General features: G+C 35.4%; 1 protein-coding gene across 1 annotated transcript; it reads right to left on the reverse strand.

The window, feature by feature from the left end:
* Nucleotides 1-220: 220 nt before the first annotated feature.
* LOC133841214 (protein sprouty) lies at nt 221-18,956 on the reverse strand. Its single transcript, XM_062273565.1, has 2 exons — nt 17,273-18,956; nt 221-4,056 (listed from the first exon to the last, which is right to left on the reverse strand). The coding sequence occupies exon 2, from the start codon at nt 3,799-3,801 to the stop codon at nt 1,843-1,845; it is 1,959 nt and encodes a 652-aa protein (XP_062129549.1). The 5' UTR covers nt 3,802-4,056; nt 17,273-18,956; the 3' UTR covers nt 221-1,842.

Below are 18,956 nucleotides of genomic sequence, written 5' to 3' on the forward strand. Positions count from 1 at the left end.
AGTTCTTCATTCAATCCAATCTCCAATCTTGGATCTCTTCCATCTTCATCTTCATCTCGATCATCATCCATCGACTACTCAGTTTTATTTAATTATATTAAAATGTACAAATAAAATAAATATTCTTTATGTATAGCTTGTTTGTATGTACTTGTATGTATAGTGCCTTAAATACTAATCGTTTTTTACTTAATATTCCATTTTTTTATTGTTTGCAATTTTTCTTTTTCTCTGCTATAGTTAAGGAGTTTTTTTCTTTTAGTTGGTTTTTCATGTATGTATGTGTGTGTGTGTGTTTTTTGTTTAATAGTTAGGATTTAAGCATACGTACATTTTTGTTTTGTTTATTATTATTACTAAGCTATTAGCTTACATATTACATATACATTTATAACATATGGTAAAATGTTTCTGTTTTCCTTTCAACATCATTTATTTTTTATTTTTATTTATTTTTTTTTTTAGAAATTGGTTTCGCTTTTTGCTAATCGGGTTTTCTTTTTTGCTTTTCTCATAGATATTCTTTAGTTCTGTACTTATATAAAATTGTTTTTGCTGCATATTTTTTTTGTTTAGTTAAGTTTTGTAAGATGTAGTTTGGCTTTTCTTTATTTATAGATAGTATATGTTTGTTTTCCTTTATTTATTTTTCATGTATATTTGGAATTTTTCTTGCATTTTGTATTGGTGTTTCATTTCTTTTTAGTGTAATTTATTTACAATCCATGCTTGGGGGGAATTTATTTTTACAATAGAAAAAAAAAACGATAACAATTTGTCTCATATAAAATACATTTATAAGAAATTAATTTTCATTCTTTTACATTTTATTTGTTTTTTTAGTATTTATGTATAATAAAAGTATGTTATCAGTTGTTGTCGCTTAATTTCCTGTAGTAAAGTAAACTTTTTTTATGGCCAACTGACTTTAGATTCCCATATATATGTAAGCATATTTATTTATAAGCACATTTAGACTCATCTACTTTTGTAATTTTTGCTGTAATTTGTAGTTTCTCAAACATAATATTTACCCATTTAAATTCGTACAATAAATTGTGCAAAAATTTGTCTAATTACTTGTTCTACAACATCGAAAATGGACTGGTTTAGTTAGTTTTACTCTTTTATTTTATTTATTTTTTGTTTTGTGACTTGCAATAAGTTTTTATCGCACAAATATTTATCGAAAAATTTTGCTAGAGAAAATAAAAGTTTACTTTACGCAACAAAAATCAAAACTATTTCAAATGGAATCGTATTTATTTGCAATAAAATAAAAAAAAAAAAAACAGAAATAAATTACATGAAAAAAAAACATAAAAAAGGAAGGAAACAATACAAAAATAATGGAAAAAATCGTTCGAAAAGAAATGTTTGTTGTTCCTCTTGTTCTTGTTGTTGTTTTTGTTGTTGTTGGTGTCGCTCATTTCAGTTGCTCATTCATTAATTAGTTATGTTTTTTTTTTTGTTTTATTTAAATTAAGCGAAAATTATTATTTAAATAACATTTCTAATAATTAATAATTATCTGTTTGCAGTCTTTGGTTATTTATTTTTTCTTTTTTCAGTTTTATGTTTTTTTTTTGTTTGTTTGTTTTGTTTCTCATACATTAAACATGTGTTTTTTTTTTGTGTGTGTTGTATATTAAATCATATATTAAATATTTTGTTGTGTTTTTCTTCATATTTTGTCGGCATATACGTATCTTTAAGTCATACATTTAATATTTCTTTTCGCATATATGTTGTATGTATGTATGTTGTTATATAGACATTTTCGCTTGTGAAGCGTTTTCTTCGAGACGAAAACGCGCACAAAACGCAAACGCAAACGGAGTTTTAGTAATCCGGACTGGAGTCGAGCAAACGCTTCTCTGGCGTCAGATCTCCCTTGCGGAGAATGCGACTGGCTGCACTGCAGCCATGCTCGAAGCCCTTGCCCACCGAGAGTGGCATGCCACCGTTCTGTGCCCCATTTGCCACACCGCCAGTTAAGCTGTTGGGATTGCCACCCAGTGGGACAATGGGCAACATGCTGTTGCCACCGATCCCGTTGCCAGCAATCCCGGTGCCAACGCCTCCGCCCAGCTGACAGCGACAGCCACGCCCAGCGAACCGTGCATAGCACTTCTCGCAGAGCTTGATGCAACCCCGCATCGGCCAATAGCACCAGAGGCAGGGCAGCACAATGGACAATGCTCCCAGCCAGCCCCAGCGTTGAGTCCGTTTATAAGGGCCACAGGAGCAGGGATTGTCGACACACGGCGTCCCAGTGCCATCGTCGCAATCCATGTCGTTGTCGCGGGCACAGTGATAGAACAACGCCTTGGCGCAGCACAGACACGACGCATAGTCGATGATCGACTCGGCGCTGCACAGACACGTCTTGTTGCACACCCACGTCTGGGGCAACGGACGCGGACTCTGGCATTGCTCGCAGCGACAATGGCCGCAACGGGGACATACGATCGGATTGAGCAGCGATGGATCACCGCCGAGCACAATTGAGGCGCCCAATTGGCCGCCGCTGCCTGGGAGTTGTTGATGTTGCTGCTGGTGTTGTTGCTGTTGCTGTTGCAGCAACTCTTCGAGTGCATGCATGTGCTCCTTGCTGCTGTTGCTGTTGCTGTTGTTGCTTGGTTGCTTGGTGATCGCTTGCGTGATGGGCTGTGTGGTTGCCGTTGCCGTTGCTGCTGCTGCTGCTGTGGTTGCAGCGGCAGCAAAGCTCAGTCCGTTGCGAGGCGGCGCTGGCGGCGCTTGTGACGCAAACTTATTGGAGGCGGGTGCTTTGGTCTGACCATTTAAAAGATGTGTATGCAGATGATGATGATGTTGCTGATGTTGCTGATGATGTGGATGATGTTGCTGCTGCGCGGGAGGAATTGTGTGCAAATGCGTAGAATGTAATAAGCCATCGGTGCCATCGACCGTCGTTGTGGTTGCTGCTGCAGCCGAGCCAGCAGCTGCTGCTGTTGCCGCCAAACGATTGTTGCCTATCGAATGTGCTGTTGCTGTTGCCGTCTGCTGTTGATGCTGTTGTCGCTGCGGCAGCAACAGCAAATGATGCGTCGTCGTTTGGCCATTGTCCTGCTGGCCAGCCGGATGTTGGGCGCGTGTTGCATGCTGCAGCGGCGTATCCACATACTCATTCGTCAGCCTTTCGCATTCGGGTCGCGGTTGCGCCAGCGTGACGGGGGAGGCGGGCGGCTGACCCGTTAACGTTAACGCTAACGCCGGCTCAGCGCTTTGGAAATGACTAAGGAAGTTGCTGTTGTTGCTGATGTTCGAGTTGTAACTCGAGTTGTTGCTGTTGCTGTTGCTCGTTGCTATTGTTGTTCCGCTGGTTGCTGCCGTGCTTATGTTGAGCAACGTGGGCGTTGGCGCCGGCGGACGACGTCGCGTGAAACTCGATGTGCTGCCGTTGCTGCTGTTCGCCGTCGCTGTCGATGACGATGCGTTGCTGCTGTTGCGACTGAGGCTGCTTGGTCGCTGGGGCAGAAATGTCAGATGATGTATCTGATAGTCGTCGATGTCGGCCGTAGCGGGTATTATCGATATAATGTTGTTGTTGTTTAGGTTGTTGTTCAGGTTGTTTAGGTTGTTCAGGTTGTTGCTAGTTGTTGCACTTGCTGCTGTAATACTAGGATGTTGCTGATTGATGTTGCTGTTGCTACTGCTGCTGTTGTTGTTGTCGCTACTTAACGCTGTTGGCTCCGGCGCCCTTGGTCGATGCACACGCGGTAGTAGCTTTGGGGGCCGGGGTGGCGCCAAGGGATCGCCGCCATTTCTGCGATCCATGTATCGTTGTAACCAATCAACTTAAAACTCAACTCCGCACTCACAGGCAGCGCCTCAATAATAATAATAATAATTCTTGATCTCTTGGCTCTGACTCTGGCTGCTGCTGTTGCTGCTCTGTTGTTGTTGTTGTTGCCCTCGGTAATTGCTGTGCCCGAATTCAGCTCGATTTGCCTTCATCCTAGCACGTTCTGACAATTGCCTTGAATTCCTTTCTTAATGTTGTTGGTGTCCCAGCGCAGCTTCGATTGCTTTCTGCAAAGAAAAAATAAATACATATTTAATATTTAGTTTAATTTTTGCATTTATCTGCAGCTGCCTTCAAATGGCACGTACAATGTTTCTCCTCTTCTTCTTCTTCTTCCCTCGCTCCCCTTAAAATTATCTTGTTATTTGTTATTATTGTTATTACTCTAGTTTAAATATAAAACTTTTGCTTCATATGCGATGCAAAGCGATGCGATGCGAGTACATTTCATTGTTTGTAATTAATTTCGCGCGCTGCCATAAAAAGCAGGCAACAAAACAACAACAACGCTAAACAGCAACAGCAACAACAACAACAATTCTAAACAACAACAACATCGAGAAGAACATTAAGTTTGGTCAGCTCAACGCCCAAGAAGAAGGTCGAAATCTTTGGCGTGACTTTTGTGTAAACATAATGCAAAGCTTTTTTCATACCACGCAATCGAAAGACACTGCAAATGGGGTATATAAGTTTGCTCAACTGTATTTTTATTTAATATGGCTATTTTATTATCAATTTAATATTTTTGTTATTTTCTAATGCTTTTCTATTGTAATTATTATTTATTTATATATTATTATGTATTTGTATATTATGTATATTTATTTATTTTTAAATTTAGTTCAATCCTTGACATTTTTAAAACTTTGCTTGATAAGTTATTTTGTTTTTAAGTTTAAGAAAATTTTTTTTTTAAATTGCATATGCTATTAACTCGATTTTCAATGAAAACTCTATTGAACGGACAATCACAGTACGTGGTACTTGTTCGTCCAAGGGAGGTGTCAGCTTAAAGGGGACAAAATAGTTGAGAGAGCATCTAAGCCTCATAGAAAGTATGCTTTTATTTTATTTTGTATTTAATATATTATTTATTTTATATAGAAGTTTGAATTCTTTTGTATTTTTTTTTTAGAATTTTCAATTTCTTACTGTTTTTTTTTACTTTTTTCCATTTTGAATTGTTTTATTTCAATTTAATTTTATTATTTTAACTGTGTAGTATTATCTATTAAATAATTTTAGTTTTATTAAGAAGTTTGTCATTATTTTTTAATAATAAAATTATTTACAATTACTTAATTCTTCGTATTTACGAGGTATTTCTCTTAACGTCAGCATTCCTCATTATTTTTTCGCTTTTTTTAGTTTTATTTCAAGTTCGTTTTAATGACGCTTTCAAATGTCTCTAAACATTTGAAATTCACTCGAATTCGTGGCCCTGCGCACTTGATATGCTCCAGATTATGTCTCTAATGCGTTGCCTAATTGTAAGTTTACCAAAAGAAAAAAAGAGAGCTAAAAAACTCAACTGGGTTATGTTTATGTTAAGGGCTACGAGTATCATGTTCTCAGGGCTATGTGTCGAGTTCTCTCGAATTTAAGCTAGAAATGTGTACAAAAGTCTCGCCAAGATGAAACTACAATAAACTTCAGCGTAATACTAAACTAGCTAAGCACTTTTTCAACTAAAATAATAACTATTATTTTGATGGGCGAAATTTCTGAATAAATATTAGATTATGCTTTTGTAATTCTTTACTTTTGAAACCATTTTTCCATTCTAAATTCTAAATAAATATTAGATTATTCTTTTTATGTTGTTCTTCTTTATTTTTGAAACTATTTTTCCATTACTAAATATATCTCTTTAATGCTTAACTAGACCATTAAGCACTTCTCTATAAATTACAACAGAAATAAATGAACAAATTTATTATTATTCTTATATTATTATTTTAAAACAGTTTTTCCTTTCTAAATTTCTTTTATTATAAACTAATGAACAAAATCTCGGAAAAAATAATTATTTATTATTCTTCTGATATTATTCTATTTTCTCAATCTCAAATTGTGTCCTCAATTTCACAATAAATATTTTAGAATTTACTTTTATTTATTAAATATTTATTTTTTACTTACAACTCTTATACGAAACTAAGTTCTAAAACATTATTCTACAAAACATTGCTAGAATTTAATAATCAGAATTCCTAAATGCATTCCTAAATACGCATTCTCCTAATAATTTTGCATTTCTAAATACATTTTCCATTGCTAAATGATTAACTTTTGCTTGATTTTCTTTTAAATTACAAATTTAATGAACATCGCTAATTAGCTATTATTATTTATAATTCCTACAACTATAGTTTTATTTCTTTTTCTTCTATGCACATAATTACTGACCAGCTATTATTATTTATAATTCTTACAACTTTTACACACATTATCGCTGAATAACTATATTTTAGTTATTAGCACGTTTTCTATTATTTAATAATTTTCTTTTGCTACATTATTTGACGCTCACTTTATTCGCATTGCTTCTGGAAAACTACTGCGGATGATGTGTATGTGAATGCCTATATATCTGTGTGTGTGTGTGTGTGTAGATAAATTGAGATATGATTGTATATGTTTACACATAATTAAACCCGTGGCACGAGTCACAAATAAGGAAATACAGGAAATTAATAAGCCTCAATAAAAGAGCGAGAAACAAAATGCGATGTGCGATCGCCTCGCTTGCTCGATTATATCTACACAATATATATATATTCTACTATATCTATGTTTATATTGTCGATAAAAAAGAAAGAGAAGAAGCACAATTATTAGTATTATTATTATTACTGCTATTATTCATAAATTTGCAGCTTACAAAACAACAAAATGAGCACAACAACTGTTCTAAATGGATCTTTATAGATTCACCTTTACATAAGTAGCGTATAGCTAAATTGTATATAGATACAGATACATATATATATGTGTATATATATGTGTGTGTGTGTGTGTGTTGCGATGGTATAAAAATTAACACAAACGCCCACTTATTGACGTCATGTCCGGTACTCAAAAACAATTTTCGAGAATGACCACAATTGAGAAAAACAAAATCGAAATAAACAGCCAACAGATGAGGAATGGCTATTCAGAGAGAGGTGAGGAAGGAGGGGAGGGGAAAGGCGAGGGGCAGCTGTGGCAGATCTTTGCTGATTGCCAATAAGAAGAAAAGCAACCAAAAAAAAAAGAGAAATACATTTTTCTGTGTGTTTTTGGTGTAAACGTGATTTGAGGCTTTTCGTTTGATTTTTGCGTTTTTCTTTCATTTTGAAATTTATAATTTTACGAGCATGTTATTGTCAGGGAATTATCAAATTATTTAGTAATTTATTAACAATTTGTTTGCTCGTTCGTAATAAAAATAAACAACGCTCAGAATGCCCCCAAAAAATACACAATGAATAATTATTCAAAACGAAATTAAATATGTTAATTCTAATAGAGTTATTAAACAAATTAATTGCATTAACAAATTAGCCAAAAACAAAAAAAGGAAAGAAAAAAGGCAATAGTATAGTTTATTTATTTAATGTATTTTGATGATGCATAAACATAAACATTAAAAACGAAGCATACAAAAAATAAAACACGCAATGCCAAGATTTTCGATTTCATTCTTAAATTAATTGGCACAGCGGAACAACAACAACAACAATAGCATCACGTAATTTAAAAAGATTTTTCTTATTTTTAATTGCTGCGAGAACTCAAGTGTTGTTGTTGTTGTTTGTTGTTTCTGTTGCTTCATTTTGATTTGGCATTTTTATTTTTTCTTTTTTTCATTTTTTTAACGCTGGCAAACTTTGACCTTGGAGCAGAGTGTAGTGAAAAAGTGCTGCCAATTTTTTAAGTACATAGCGCATTTTATTTTTAACATTGTTGCTGTTGCTGTTCATTCAAAGCGTATTCGAATTTGAAACGTTTTCATTAATAAGTGAACTTGGCGTTGCGGGCGCCACAAAACAAGTCACAAGTCGCAGTCGCAGTCGCAGTCGACGTCGCTGCCTCAGTCGCAGTCGCAGTCGACGTCTGTGACGTTGGTGTCAACGTTTTGTTGTCTTCATTGAAACCGATTCAAAAAACGGATTCGACGGATTTTGCTGCCTGAATTTGTATTTGTATTTTATTTTTCTTTGTTGTTGTTGCTTGTTTGCCGTTTGTTAGCACAAACAAGTGTTTCAATTCAACAACAATAACAACAACAACAAGAAAATACAAAAATTATTTAAGGCAAACCAACAAGAACAAGAACAGAGCATTGCGCTTTAAAACTTGTAAAAATAAACGCAGGCGAAAAAAGAACAAAAAAAAAATCAAATGCAAACAGGTTTTTCTTTTTTTTTTGTTCAGTTCTCTCTTGACTCGTTTGTTGGCTAATAAGCCGGTGACTTTGAGGGCCCAGAATGTGGCTTAAAGAGGGGAGGTAGGGGGGGGAGGGAAGGCTGCTTAAGAGGGCGCGCCCCGTTGCCATTTATATATATTTAATTAATTGCCGCAAAAGAAATGTCAGCATGACCCAATTATCATAAAAACAAAACATAAAAAAAAGCGAACACGAACGAACGAATTTAATGCTCATATTTATAAGCAATAATTAATGGAACATTATGAACATTTAGCTTAATAAAACGACAAGTGGGAAGCTGCATTAACAAATATAAAAAGAGACTGTAATAAATTTGTATAAATACAAAAAGGAAATGCGTCTAGTTAACGCCATTTGCACTTGCAATCAAAAATATGTGCTGATCAATCAATAAAATAGTCAGAGAGAAAGAGATAGAGAGAGAGAGAGAGAGAGAGAGAGACTATATATAAAGCGTGCTTACTATATAAGTAAATTAATGCATTTAAATCAGAGTTGGCATATTTTTGAGTACAGTGGGGGAAAACGCAGTTGGAAGTGGCTAAAAATACAGCTGGAGCAGCGACAAATGAAAAACCTACACAGGAAACACTAATGACTGCAAAGAAGTGGCGAAAAAAAGGAGAAAAGAGAGAAAGAGAGAGAGTGAAGTGAATGAAGTGGAAGGGAAATCAATGAAAGACAACTAAGAGAGAGAGAGAGAGAGAAGCAGAGCATCATCATTGCCACAGCCGCAGCACAGATCATTAAACTATTTAAATGCTCGACAGTGACAGACGGACGGACAGACAGACGGACAGCAACTGGAAACTGAAAACTGAACTGAACTGAAAAGCAGACACAAGTAGTCTAAAAGGCCATATGTTGTGGATTTGCAGCAAAGGGCAGCTAATAGTTTTCAAAGCAAATGAGCAGCACATGTGGCAAACAAGAAGAAGACGAAGAAGAAGCAGAAGACGCAAGAAACAGAAAGAGATAAAAAGAGACGGCTAGAGAGTGAGACACACGCATGCGCAGCTGTAGGGTCTGTCTTCCAGTCTTCCAGCCTTCCACTGATAATGATGCTGCTGATGATCATGATCATGATCATGTTTGCTGCTTCTTTGTTCATTTTGTTTTGTATTCTTTACTTTTTTTTATAGTAATCATTGAAGCTAACTTGGCTTGGAGACGAAAAGAGAGAGAGAGAGAGAGAGAAAAAGATCAAATCACCATCAAATGAGGCTGAGTTGGGCAACAAAACTTGTTGTTGTTGTTTGTGTTGTTGTTTGTTGCTGCCTGAATGAGACTGCGAAGACGAAGGAAGCCCATAAACTACAGATGATCGACCTCAAGATTTTCTTGCACTGATTGTCGTCTTCGTCGTCGTCGTCTTACAATTTTCTAGCCAGATGTATCTGTATCTCTACCTTATGTAGCTGCAACTGCATTTGTATGTGTATTTATGTTTGTATCTGTGTATCTTTTAGAGTGTGTGCGTCAGCTGGTGCATTCAACACTCGACAGTAGGTAGCTAGATTTCAGGTAGAATCCCTCTCTCTCTCTCTCTCTCTCTCTCTCTCTCTATCTGTATAATGACTAAAGTGAGTTACAGTTAAGTGGCAGCCAAAAAGGAAGCTGCAACATCAGCTTGTGCGTAAGTGCTGTTTCATTGTTGTTGCTGCACACCTTTTCCCAACAACAACAACAAAACAAACCTTTTAAGTAGTTACCCTCGCTATGCAACAGATGTTTTTACAAATTTTCATTCAAAATGTTCATGTTGTCAGTCTGTTGCTCTCTGTTGCTCTGTTGTCTATGAAAAAAGGGGGAAATTTCGAAGCCAAGCAAAACAGCAGGAAACAAAATAACCAGATATATATTTATCTTTTGTAAAAAGACTAGTTTAGAGCACAGCAGATACAAAATTTAAGGTAGATTGACTTGAGTTATCATTGAGAAATTTACTAATTATGCAGGCAAGGTTTCAGAAAGATTTAACGATCTTTTTATGATCAATATAAATATACCTTATTTAAAATTTCTTTAAATGACTATCTTTGTTCTCAAATATTCATATTTATTACTATAAATAATATTTTCCTTTCTGAAATTCATTTAAATTATAATCTATGATCTTAAAGATTTATAATTGAAAAATGAAAATAACAAATTTTGTTAGAAAGAAAGGAACTTCATTCTTTTGACTGTTTATGTGGACTTTGAGATAGTAATATTTATTTAGTATAATGCTTACTATCAATTCGAAAGTGAATGAAAGATAACCAATATAAGGAAATTGTATTTTTGCTTGGAGTATTCATTAATAATACCAAGATTATACCTCTACCTCTAATATCTTCTATATTTTCTGATTTTCATTTATTTAATTTCACCTACTTCAAACAATATCCAGAAATTATATTTATCGGTTATCTAAAAATCTAAGTAATTTTAAATGGTTTATACATTTTACTATAATATAATTCTTTTCAGTATTATATTATTTACGATTTCATTCATGACTTCAAATTTTGACTGTTAATAAATAGAAATATTGTTAAGCATTTGGGATTTCTGGAGTATAATATTTCACGACATTCTTTAAATCGTATTCACAGCTTCATTCATTATCCATCTAGCTGTTAAAACTGAAATGCAAAATCTTTGTCCTTTTTGTTCCTCGAACCCTTTTTCGTAGTTGTTGTTGCTGGGCAGCTCTATTCATATTATATTCCGTACACGTTAATTCCATATTTATTTTAAACCTTCTTCTTTTCTCCGTCTTCTTCTTGCCAGCTACGCCCACAATTTGCCAGCTGCCTCCAAAACAAAAAAAAAAGAACAGATCTGAACACTAATAGAGCCATAGACAAACAGTGCGTGCAAAAGAGAGAGCGACAGAGGGAGAGAGAGAGAGAGAGAGGTAAAGGGGGCATACACATAATTTTCTATATCTAATTTTCGTGTGCTGCTCAAAAATTCCGGTCACATCCTTACACGCGCAACGCCCACGCAGCGCTGCCAGCGTCGCAGTCGACTGCGCTGGCGACAGCTGGCTGGGAAAGAGGAGAAGGGGGGGCAAAGACATCAGCATAGACAACAATGTTCATTGGCTTGCCCAAAAAAAAAAAGCGAGCGAAGAAGAAGAAGCAGAAATACGCCAGCCAAAATGAAATAAGCGAAATTCATGACATGCTGATGATGACGTCAATGACTCACACACACATACATACATACACACACGTAGACACTTACTCACACATACACGCATACACGTGCGAAAGGAAAAAGGCAAAACGCCAGCACGTCTGTCGTCTCTACATACATTAATTTTGCCCACTTTTATAGAACGCCAAATGATACCAAAATAGCAACAGCAACAACAACAAGAGGGACAACAACAACGGCTAACGTGACAATAACAACAAACAGCGGCGTGAGAGAGCGAGACAACAACAGCAACAACAGCAGGCAGACAATGACAGGATTGTGTGGGGCTCAAAGAGCGACAGCAACCACCCGAAAAATGTATAAATGTATGTGTGTATGTGTGTACATCAACCTGACCCGCCTTAACTTGCCCTCAAGTACACACACACACAAGCACACTCCTACACACGCACACACTCATGTGCAGACGCAAACAGCTGAGCGGGCAAAAGTTTATCAAAGCATAGAAACAGGCGCGTGACTTGAGGACGCACTCACACTAACACACACTCACACGCACGCTAAGTGAGAGAGAGAGAGAGCGCGAGGCCGTGTGTGTAGAGTATGGAGAGTGGAGACTCTTTGGGGGGAGATTGAAGCGAGTCAGAAAACACTTGACTGTCTGTGCTTTGCTATTTTTAGCCACACTTTTTTGGCAAGCACAACAACAACAACGTTGCCTACAACAGCAGCCACCACGCCCAGCACTTGCCCAGCGCCCACAAGCACGCCCACTCAAACTTACACTCTGCTCTCTTCCTCTCCTATTTCTATATGCTGCCTGTGTAGAGCTAAGTGTCGCTTAAAGTGTCTGCTTTGAGGCTTTGCTCAGCGTGGGCTCGTCTCAAGTCCTACTTTAAGGATCTGCTGCTTCTTCTTCTACAACTACAGCTGACCAGGATCGGGCTTTACTTAGCTCGACTACCATCAAAGCTTGCCATTCAGTCATTCAGCTTTGACAGCTTTGAGCGTCATCCATACGAATACTCACTCTCTCTCTATCTCTGTCTCCCTTTCACTCACACTCACTCGCATTCATATTTATTTCTATCCATTTCATTGACGACATTTGTTTATATACGACTCGATTATGTATATATATGTACAAATACATATACATATACATATATCTCTGCTGTGTCGTCTATATATATTATAGATTCAATGGCGCTCGATTAATGAGCATTTTGTATGCGCTTCTCGACGACAACCATTTGGGTGGTCAGCAATTGGGGAACTGCTTACGAGAACTGCTGCGAGGCATGCGAAAACTAACAAGCGGAAGGAGCAATTCCCCCCTCTCCCCTTCGCCACTATTCGTCGCTTGGGCAATGGAAATGAATTACATTTTAAAAGGCATTCCAATGGTTGGGGTCCAGAATGTGCTCAGCATAATATATTAAGTTTTGCTTTTTTTTTTTTTTGGTTTTCAAGTTTCGACTCGGGATTAGTATTCGAAATTTATTTGATTTTCGAATAGTTTATTTAGTATTTGCGTATCTATAAAAATGATTTATGATCTACATGCATATGTAATGTAATTTCTAGCTATAAAATTGAATTTAAAGGAATATAAAATATAAAATATTTGACGGATTATGTTGAAAATTAAATAAAAAGTGGTTTCATTCCGAATTTTTGAAAATAATAATATAATAACAAATTTAGTATATCAAAAACTTCAATAAAGAAAGTTAGTATAGAATACTGTTTGAAAAGATCATAATAATAAACATATCCTATCTATAAAATTGAATTCTAAGCAATATACTATAGACTTATGTCTTTAAAAAGAATATAAGAATATAAAAGATTAATTGCATTAAAAAAGATTTCCAAATTGAAACCTTTTATAATATATTCTTAAAGTATAATCAAAGACAAATAATGAAAACAAAGTTTTTCCTCAAAAAATACTTTAATAAGAAAACAGAATAGAATATATAACAAGAACTGATATTATTCTAGAAGTTATCAGCATTGTAAACAAAGTAAATGCTGACTTGACACCAACTTTATTTACAATCTCTGAGCACAATTTGTTGAAGTCAACTAAACTGAAGCGAAATGAACTTAACTAAACTGAACTGAATAGCAAAATAGTCTTTAAGCAAAGAGTGTCATTCATTTCATTTCATCATCATCCATTGCATTGCCCTACAGTAGTTGTTCTTGTTGTTCTTCTTGTTGTTGCGGTTATTTTTAAAAATTATAATTTTCAAAAATAACAATTTTGCGACGACAAAAATAATTAAAATCACATGTTTGCTTGCGGCATAAAATGTTTTCAGACTTTTTCGGTTTTTTTTTTGTGCTGCCTGCTTCTCTTTTTCTTTTTCTTTTTCGTTTTTCGTTTTTAATATGTATTTATTATTTTGTTTCTCTCTCTCAATGTGTGTGTGTGCTTTTCATTTGTTTTTGTTTTTTCTGCTCTTTCCTTGGCTTTTCACTTTGGCGTTTCGCTTTGCTGGCAGCGCAAAAAGCCGCAGAAATTCAGCGTTTTCGTCAAAGCAAATTATTCGTCTACTTACATATTGATATGTGCATATAAATAGGGGAAATATATATCTATGTATAGATCGGTATTTCAGCAAAGAGTTTAAGATTTACTATTAAGAGATTCTTTGCTTTAAAGTGGAGTCAATGAACATCTTTAGATATAGAAAATGTTTAATATGAGTTCCATTTAATTCTTCAGTTTCATTCTGAAAACTAAATTGAATATTAAGTTTTGATATTTCTGATCTTGAAGATATGATCAGTTATCATTGAATAACCAGTAAATAAGAAACATTCCTTACAAAGAATGTTTTGAAGAATTCGAATATACTTAAAGATACAAATGTATCTCAACCATTAAGTTTCTCAATTCACAGTCTTGATATTCTAATTAGTTAAAGTTACATGTATAATTGTTATTGTTATTTATCTAGATTTGTGTATTTTGCTCATATCTATTCCACTTCTACTAGTAATACATGTGTGTAATTTAATTTTGGCTTTGCCTTTGCTTTGGTTTGCTTTGCTTCTGAATTTGCGTATGTTCGCTGCCTGAGTTTGCCCCGTTGTTGCCCCCAATTGCCACGAGATGCCGCAGATGTGGCAGCAAGCAGCAAGTAGCAAGCAGCTAGCTTTGAGGCAAATCATGTATGTAGTAGCTCATTGGCTATGTTTTCGTATATTCTGCGTCATCAACGAGATTGTTAGATTTCAGAGAATGTTTGGCTAATACTTAGAATGCCAACTTGTTGTTGTTGTTGTTGTTGTTCTCTTCGTTGTTCATATTTATTTGGCTAATCAAAAAATAAATATATAATTTATTTATATTTATGTGTGTGTGTGTGTGTGCTCGACACGCTCATGAATGAATTTTTTGTGTACAAGTATTTTTGGCTATGACATAAATAAATGTATTTGCTGTATGTCAAATAAATTTCAATACAATTTAATGCCAAAGTGATAAAAAACAAAACTAATGCAAAATACTATTTTTTTTAATGTGGTCACTCGATGGAGGGAGGGAATAAAGGGTAAAGGGAGTGGAAACTGATTATCAGAAGTGTAGAGGAAAGCAAAAGCAAACAAAAAATATATCAAACATATCAGATCGAAATCAAAATTCATTTCCAAAAAAAAAAAAGCGAAGAAGAGAAAAATGCAGTCACGAGCCAAAAAGAACGCTCGACAAGTAATCGTAATCGTATGTGGAACGCAGAGGCCATCGATCAAATAAAAAATACAACAACAACGAGAGAGAAAGAAAAACAAAATAAACCAAACGAAGAAGCAACAACAAAATGTTAACATTCCCACAAACAAAACTTATCGGTTGAACAAAAAAAAAAAAGTTTTACGCCTCTTCATTTATTTTCGGACTCTCGAACTCTCGCGATACGTTTCCGTTGGCACCCCCCGCCTACCCTCCCTGCCTCCCTCTCTCCAGCTCTTCCCCACCCTCCTCCAAAGTGTGTGGTGTCGCATGTTGGCACCTCGGGCTACGTTCTTAGAGCTCCTTCTGATATTATTATAAGCGTGTGTCAGTGACAAATATAGTAGAAAGTAAAAGCCATTCGAAAGTGTAACGCTTATCGAGCGGATGCAACGAAAAAAGTACAACAACAATACATAAAGTATCGATGACGAAATCGGGCCATAAATAGAACCTCTTTAGCCTAGCCCAAAGGTGTCCACAACATGTTTGTGGAGCATGCAGCCCCGACCCCGAATACCGCACGTGATATTCTATAGTTTTTTTTTCTTTCTCTTTCTGTTTCTGTTGTTTTTTTTAGATTATTGTAGAGGCGAAACTTGCTTTGAAACACTTTACGTGTGCTCAGGTGCTCGATTGAGGTGCTGAGGTGCTGTTCAGAGTGTTCTGTTATTTCGTTGGGAAATGACAACAATGAGTGAAAACTGATTAGACAACTGGCAGTGGCAAAATTTACTGAATGGAAGTTCCATAATCGTTTCATATTCTTATCAACCGCAATATGGGCAACAATGAAACGAAACGAATGATCGAATTGCAATCGACTCTCAAATCCCATCTGATGTCTTTCTATATAGACAATAGTTTTTTTTTTTTTTGTCTTGTTCAGTTCAAACTATCAGTCTGTTCAATCAGGGCGAGACAGGCAACAAACAACAGTTAAACATTTTACAAGTTCTATAAATATTCGAGATTTCGAAATTACGTAATTATAGAACATGCGTTTATGGATTGCATTCGAACAGTAAGTATTGTATAAATTAAAATCTATTTTAGAACCCAATGAATATTATAAAATCCAAATATTTCCTTAAGCAAACTTTCACATTTATTATCTTTACAGGAAGCATTTTAAATAGGAATAAATATTCATCAAAAAATCCCAAAATATTTAAGAACATAAATAAATCAAAGCTCCCGAAACTTTCAAGAATATAGGAGACTTCCACATACAGGAAGTAATTTAAATAGGAATAAATATTCCTCAAAAAATCCTAAAATATTTAAGACCATATTTTATGAAAAATTTGGACAATATTTAAGAAGATAAATTAATCAAAGTTCCCGTAATTTTCAAGAATATTAATGAACATTCCCAAAATATTTAACATCATACATAGATTAATCATAATTCATGAAATATTTCAGAATATAAATTAACAAAAATTCTCGAATAATTAAGCACATTTCCTAAGAAATTCCATTCACAAATTTTATTATAAAATAAATCAAATTTCTACGAGTTCTAAGCTTTTTATTCAGTAAAACAATTTCAAGCGAACAAATTATGCATAAAACATAGAAATTATGGAGTTTCCGTAGTTTATTCTTCATTGGGGAAATTCCGATGTTAATGTTGAAAGCAAGCACAATTCAACATCTAAACATTTGTCTTATTGAATTAAATACAATCCTTTCCTTTTAGTGAATACTTCCTAGTAAATATGTATGCAATACTATGTGATAATTATAAACATGCATATAAACACGTAAATATGTATACTAATTAAGTGAGATTTGCATTTGTCACGACCCTGCGACAAATCGCCAAGAATGAATGTCTCAACGAGTACTCGACTCGTACTCAACGCGACTCAACGCGACTCGACTTGGCTTGGCTTGACTCGACTCGTATATGGAATACATATTGTGCATTTCCTGATAGACTCGACTTGACTTGCCCCGACTTGACTTGACTCGACTTGGCGTGAAGGTTACGCCAGCCACCCGCTTATGGGAAATGATTAAACTCAGAACATGGTATTTTGTTGGACATATATCTTTAATCTATAATACCATTCGAAGTTGTTGAGGGGAAACTTACATTGATTTTCAAAAGCAATCCGATAATGAAAAAGAAATATCCAATCCGTAAAAAGAATGTGATGATGATTTATCGAAAATCGTTTAATATATGATTATGGTATTCTATATATCCGATTAATGGCGTGTACTCGTAGAGTCGATTGGTCGTATACTCGTATAATCCAAATTGTTGCCGAGATGTGTTTTTTTCGGGGTTTTGTTGGGTGGCTTTGATTTGGTGGCTTTTAATTCTACTCGCGATCGCGACACACGCATATATATGTATGTTTATATGTGTGTGTGTATATAATGTATAATATACAAATAGACGGCCGCGTAGATTTTTGCTTCTCTCTCTTTTTTATTTTTGTGAGTGTGAGTGTGTTGTATTATTATTATTATACGACGGCTGCTGCTGCTGCTTTTCGTGTTATTTATTTAGCATTTATGTACATATTAAAAAATATTTTTTATTCGCTTTGCTGGTTTTTTTCGCATTTCATTCACAAAAGTAAATTTAATTAACACAAAACGCGACGTTGACAGCGCTGTTGGCGTTGACGTTGACGCTGGCAGAGCAGGCGACTGTTACAGGTTTGCGTGCCAAAAATATAATAATAATAATAATAATGAACGTTTGCGGCAGCGACGACGACGACGACGACGGCGATGATGGCGACGATGGCAACGATGGCAACGATGGCGATGGCAGCAACGACGACGACGACGACGACGGCGTCGTTTACGTTGACGGTGACGGTGACAGCGACTGCGGCTCACACAAACACACAAACACTAGCACAGGCGTGCACGCACACAAACAAACACACGCAGGCACATCAACGAGCACACGGACACGGACACACACACACACTGAGGCGAGGGCCACGTCGACGGCTGTAGATGTGAGTGTCGCTTTTGTACCTGTATTTGTGTGCGCTACGAGACAACACACTACAGTAAAAAAATATTTTTATGCAATTTTATATAGACAAATTTCGTGTGTCGTTGTTGTTGTTGTTGTTGCTGTTGCTGTTGTATTATTTTTTGCTTAACACGTTTTGTATTTGAATTGAATTTTTTTTGCTGTTTTTTTTTCGCTAGATATTTTTGCCGTGCTCGTTGTTTTCTTGTTGTTGTTGTTGTTGCTGCTGCTGTATTTGTTGTTGTTGCTGGTGTTGTTGATGTTGCTGTTGTTGTTGGTGTTGGTGTTGTTGCTATTGTTGTTGGACTTTTAAATAGACGTCGATTTTTCTTTGCGCAATTTACATTTTTAGGCACATGATTTCCATTGGAAGCAAATTTGTAATTCCAAAATAGATTCTCAATTGCAATTGCAATTTCTCATTTATTTTCAAAACAATCACACTTTTCTGTATTTATATATATATATTTATATATATTTAGCACAATTTCCTTTTTGTATATATATTTGTATTTGTGTTTAATTTGCGTTAAACCGAATTATTTTTGCGGTTGGTTCGTCGTTCGTGTTTTGAAAAATTGTTACAAAAATTTGTTGTTCAAATGTGAAATGTTTTTCGGTTATTGTGTGTGTTTTAATTTTTTTGTATTTTGTATTTTGAATAATAATAATGCCAGGCTAAAAAAAATTGTACTCTTCGCGGCAGCCGCTGCTGTGCTCAGCTCCGTTCCGTTCACGTTGCACTGTGTACACGCTCAAAGTTTTTGAAGCGAAATGA

This window comes from Drosophila sulfurigaster, chromosome 3, assembly GCF_023558435.1.
Source record: "Drosophila sulfurigaster albostrigata strain 15112-1811.04 chromosome 3, ASM2355843v2, whole genome shotgun sequence".
NCBI classification, from domain to species: Eukaryota; Metazoa; Arthropoda; class Insecta; order Diptera; family Drosophilidae; genus Drosophila; species Drosophila sulfurigaster.

Excerpts from the sequence above, each read along its gene's own strand:
- LOC133841214 (XM_062273565.1), bottom strand. The coding sequence starts at position 3,801 with ATGGATCGCAGAAATGGCGGCGATCCCTTGGCGCCACCCCGGCCCCCA.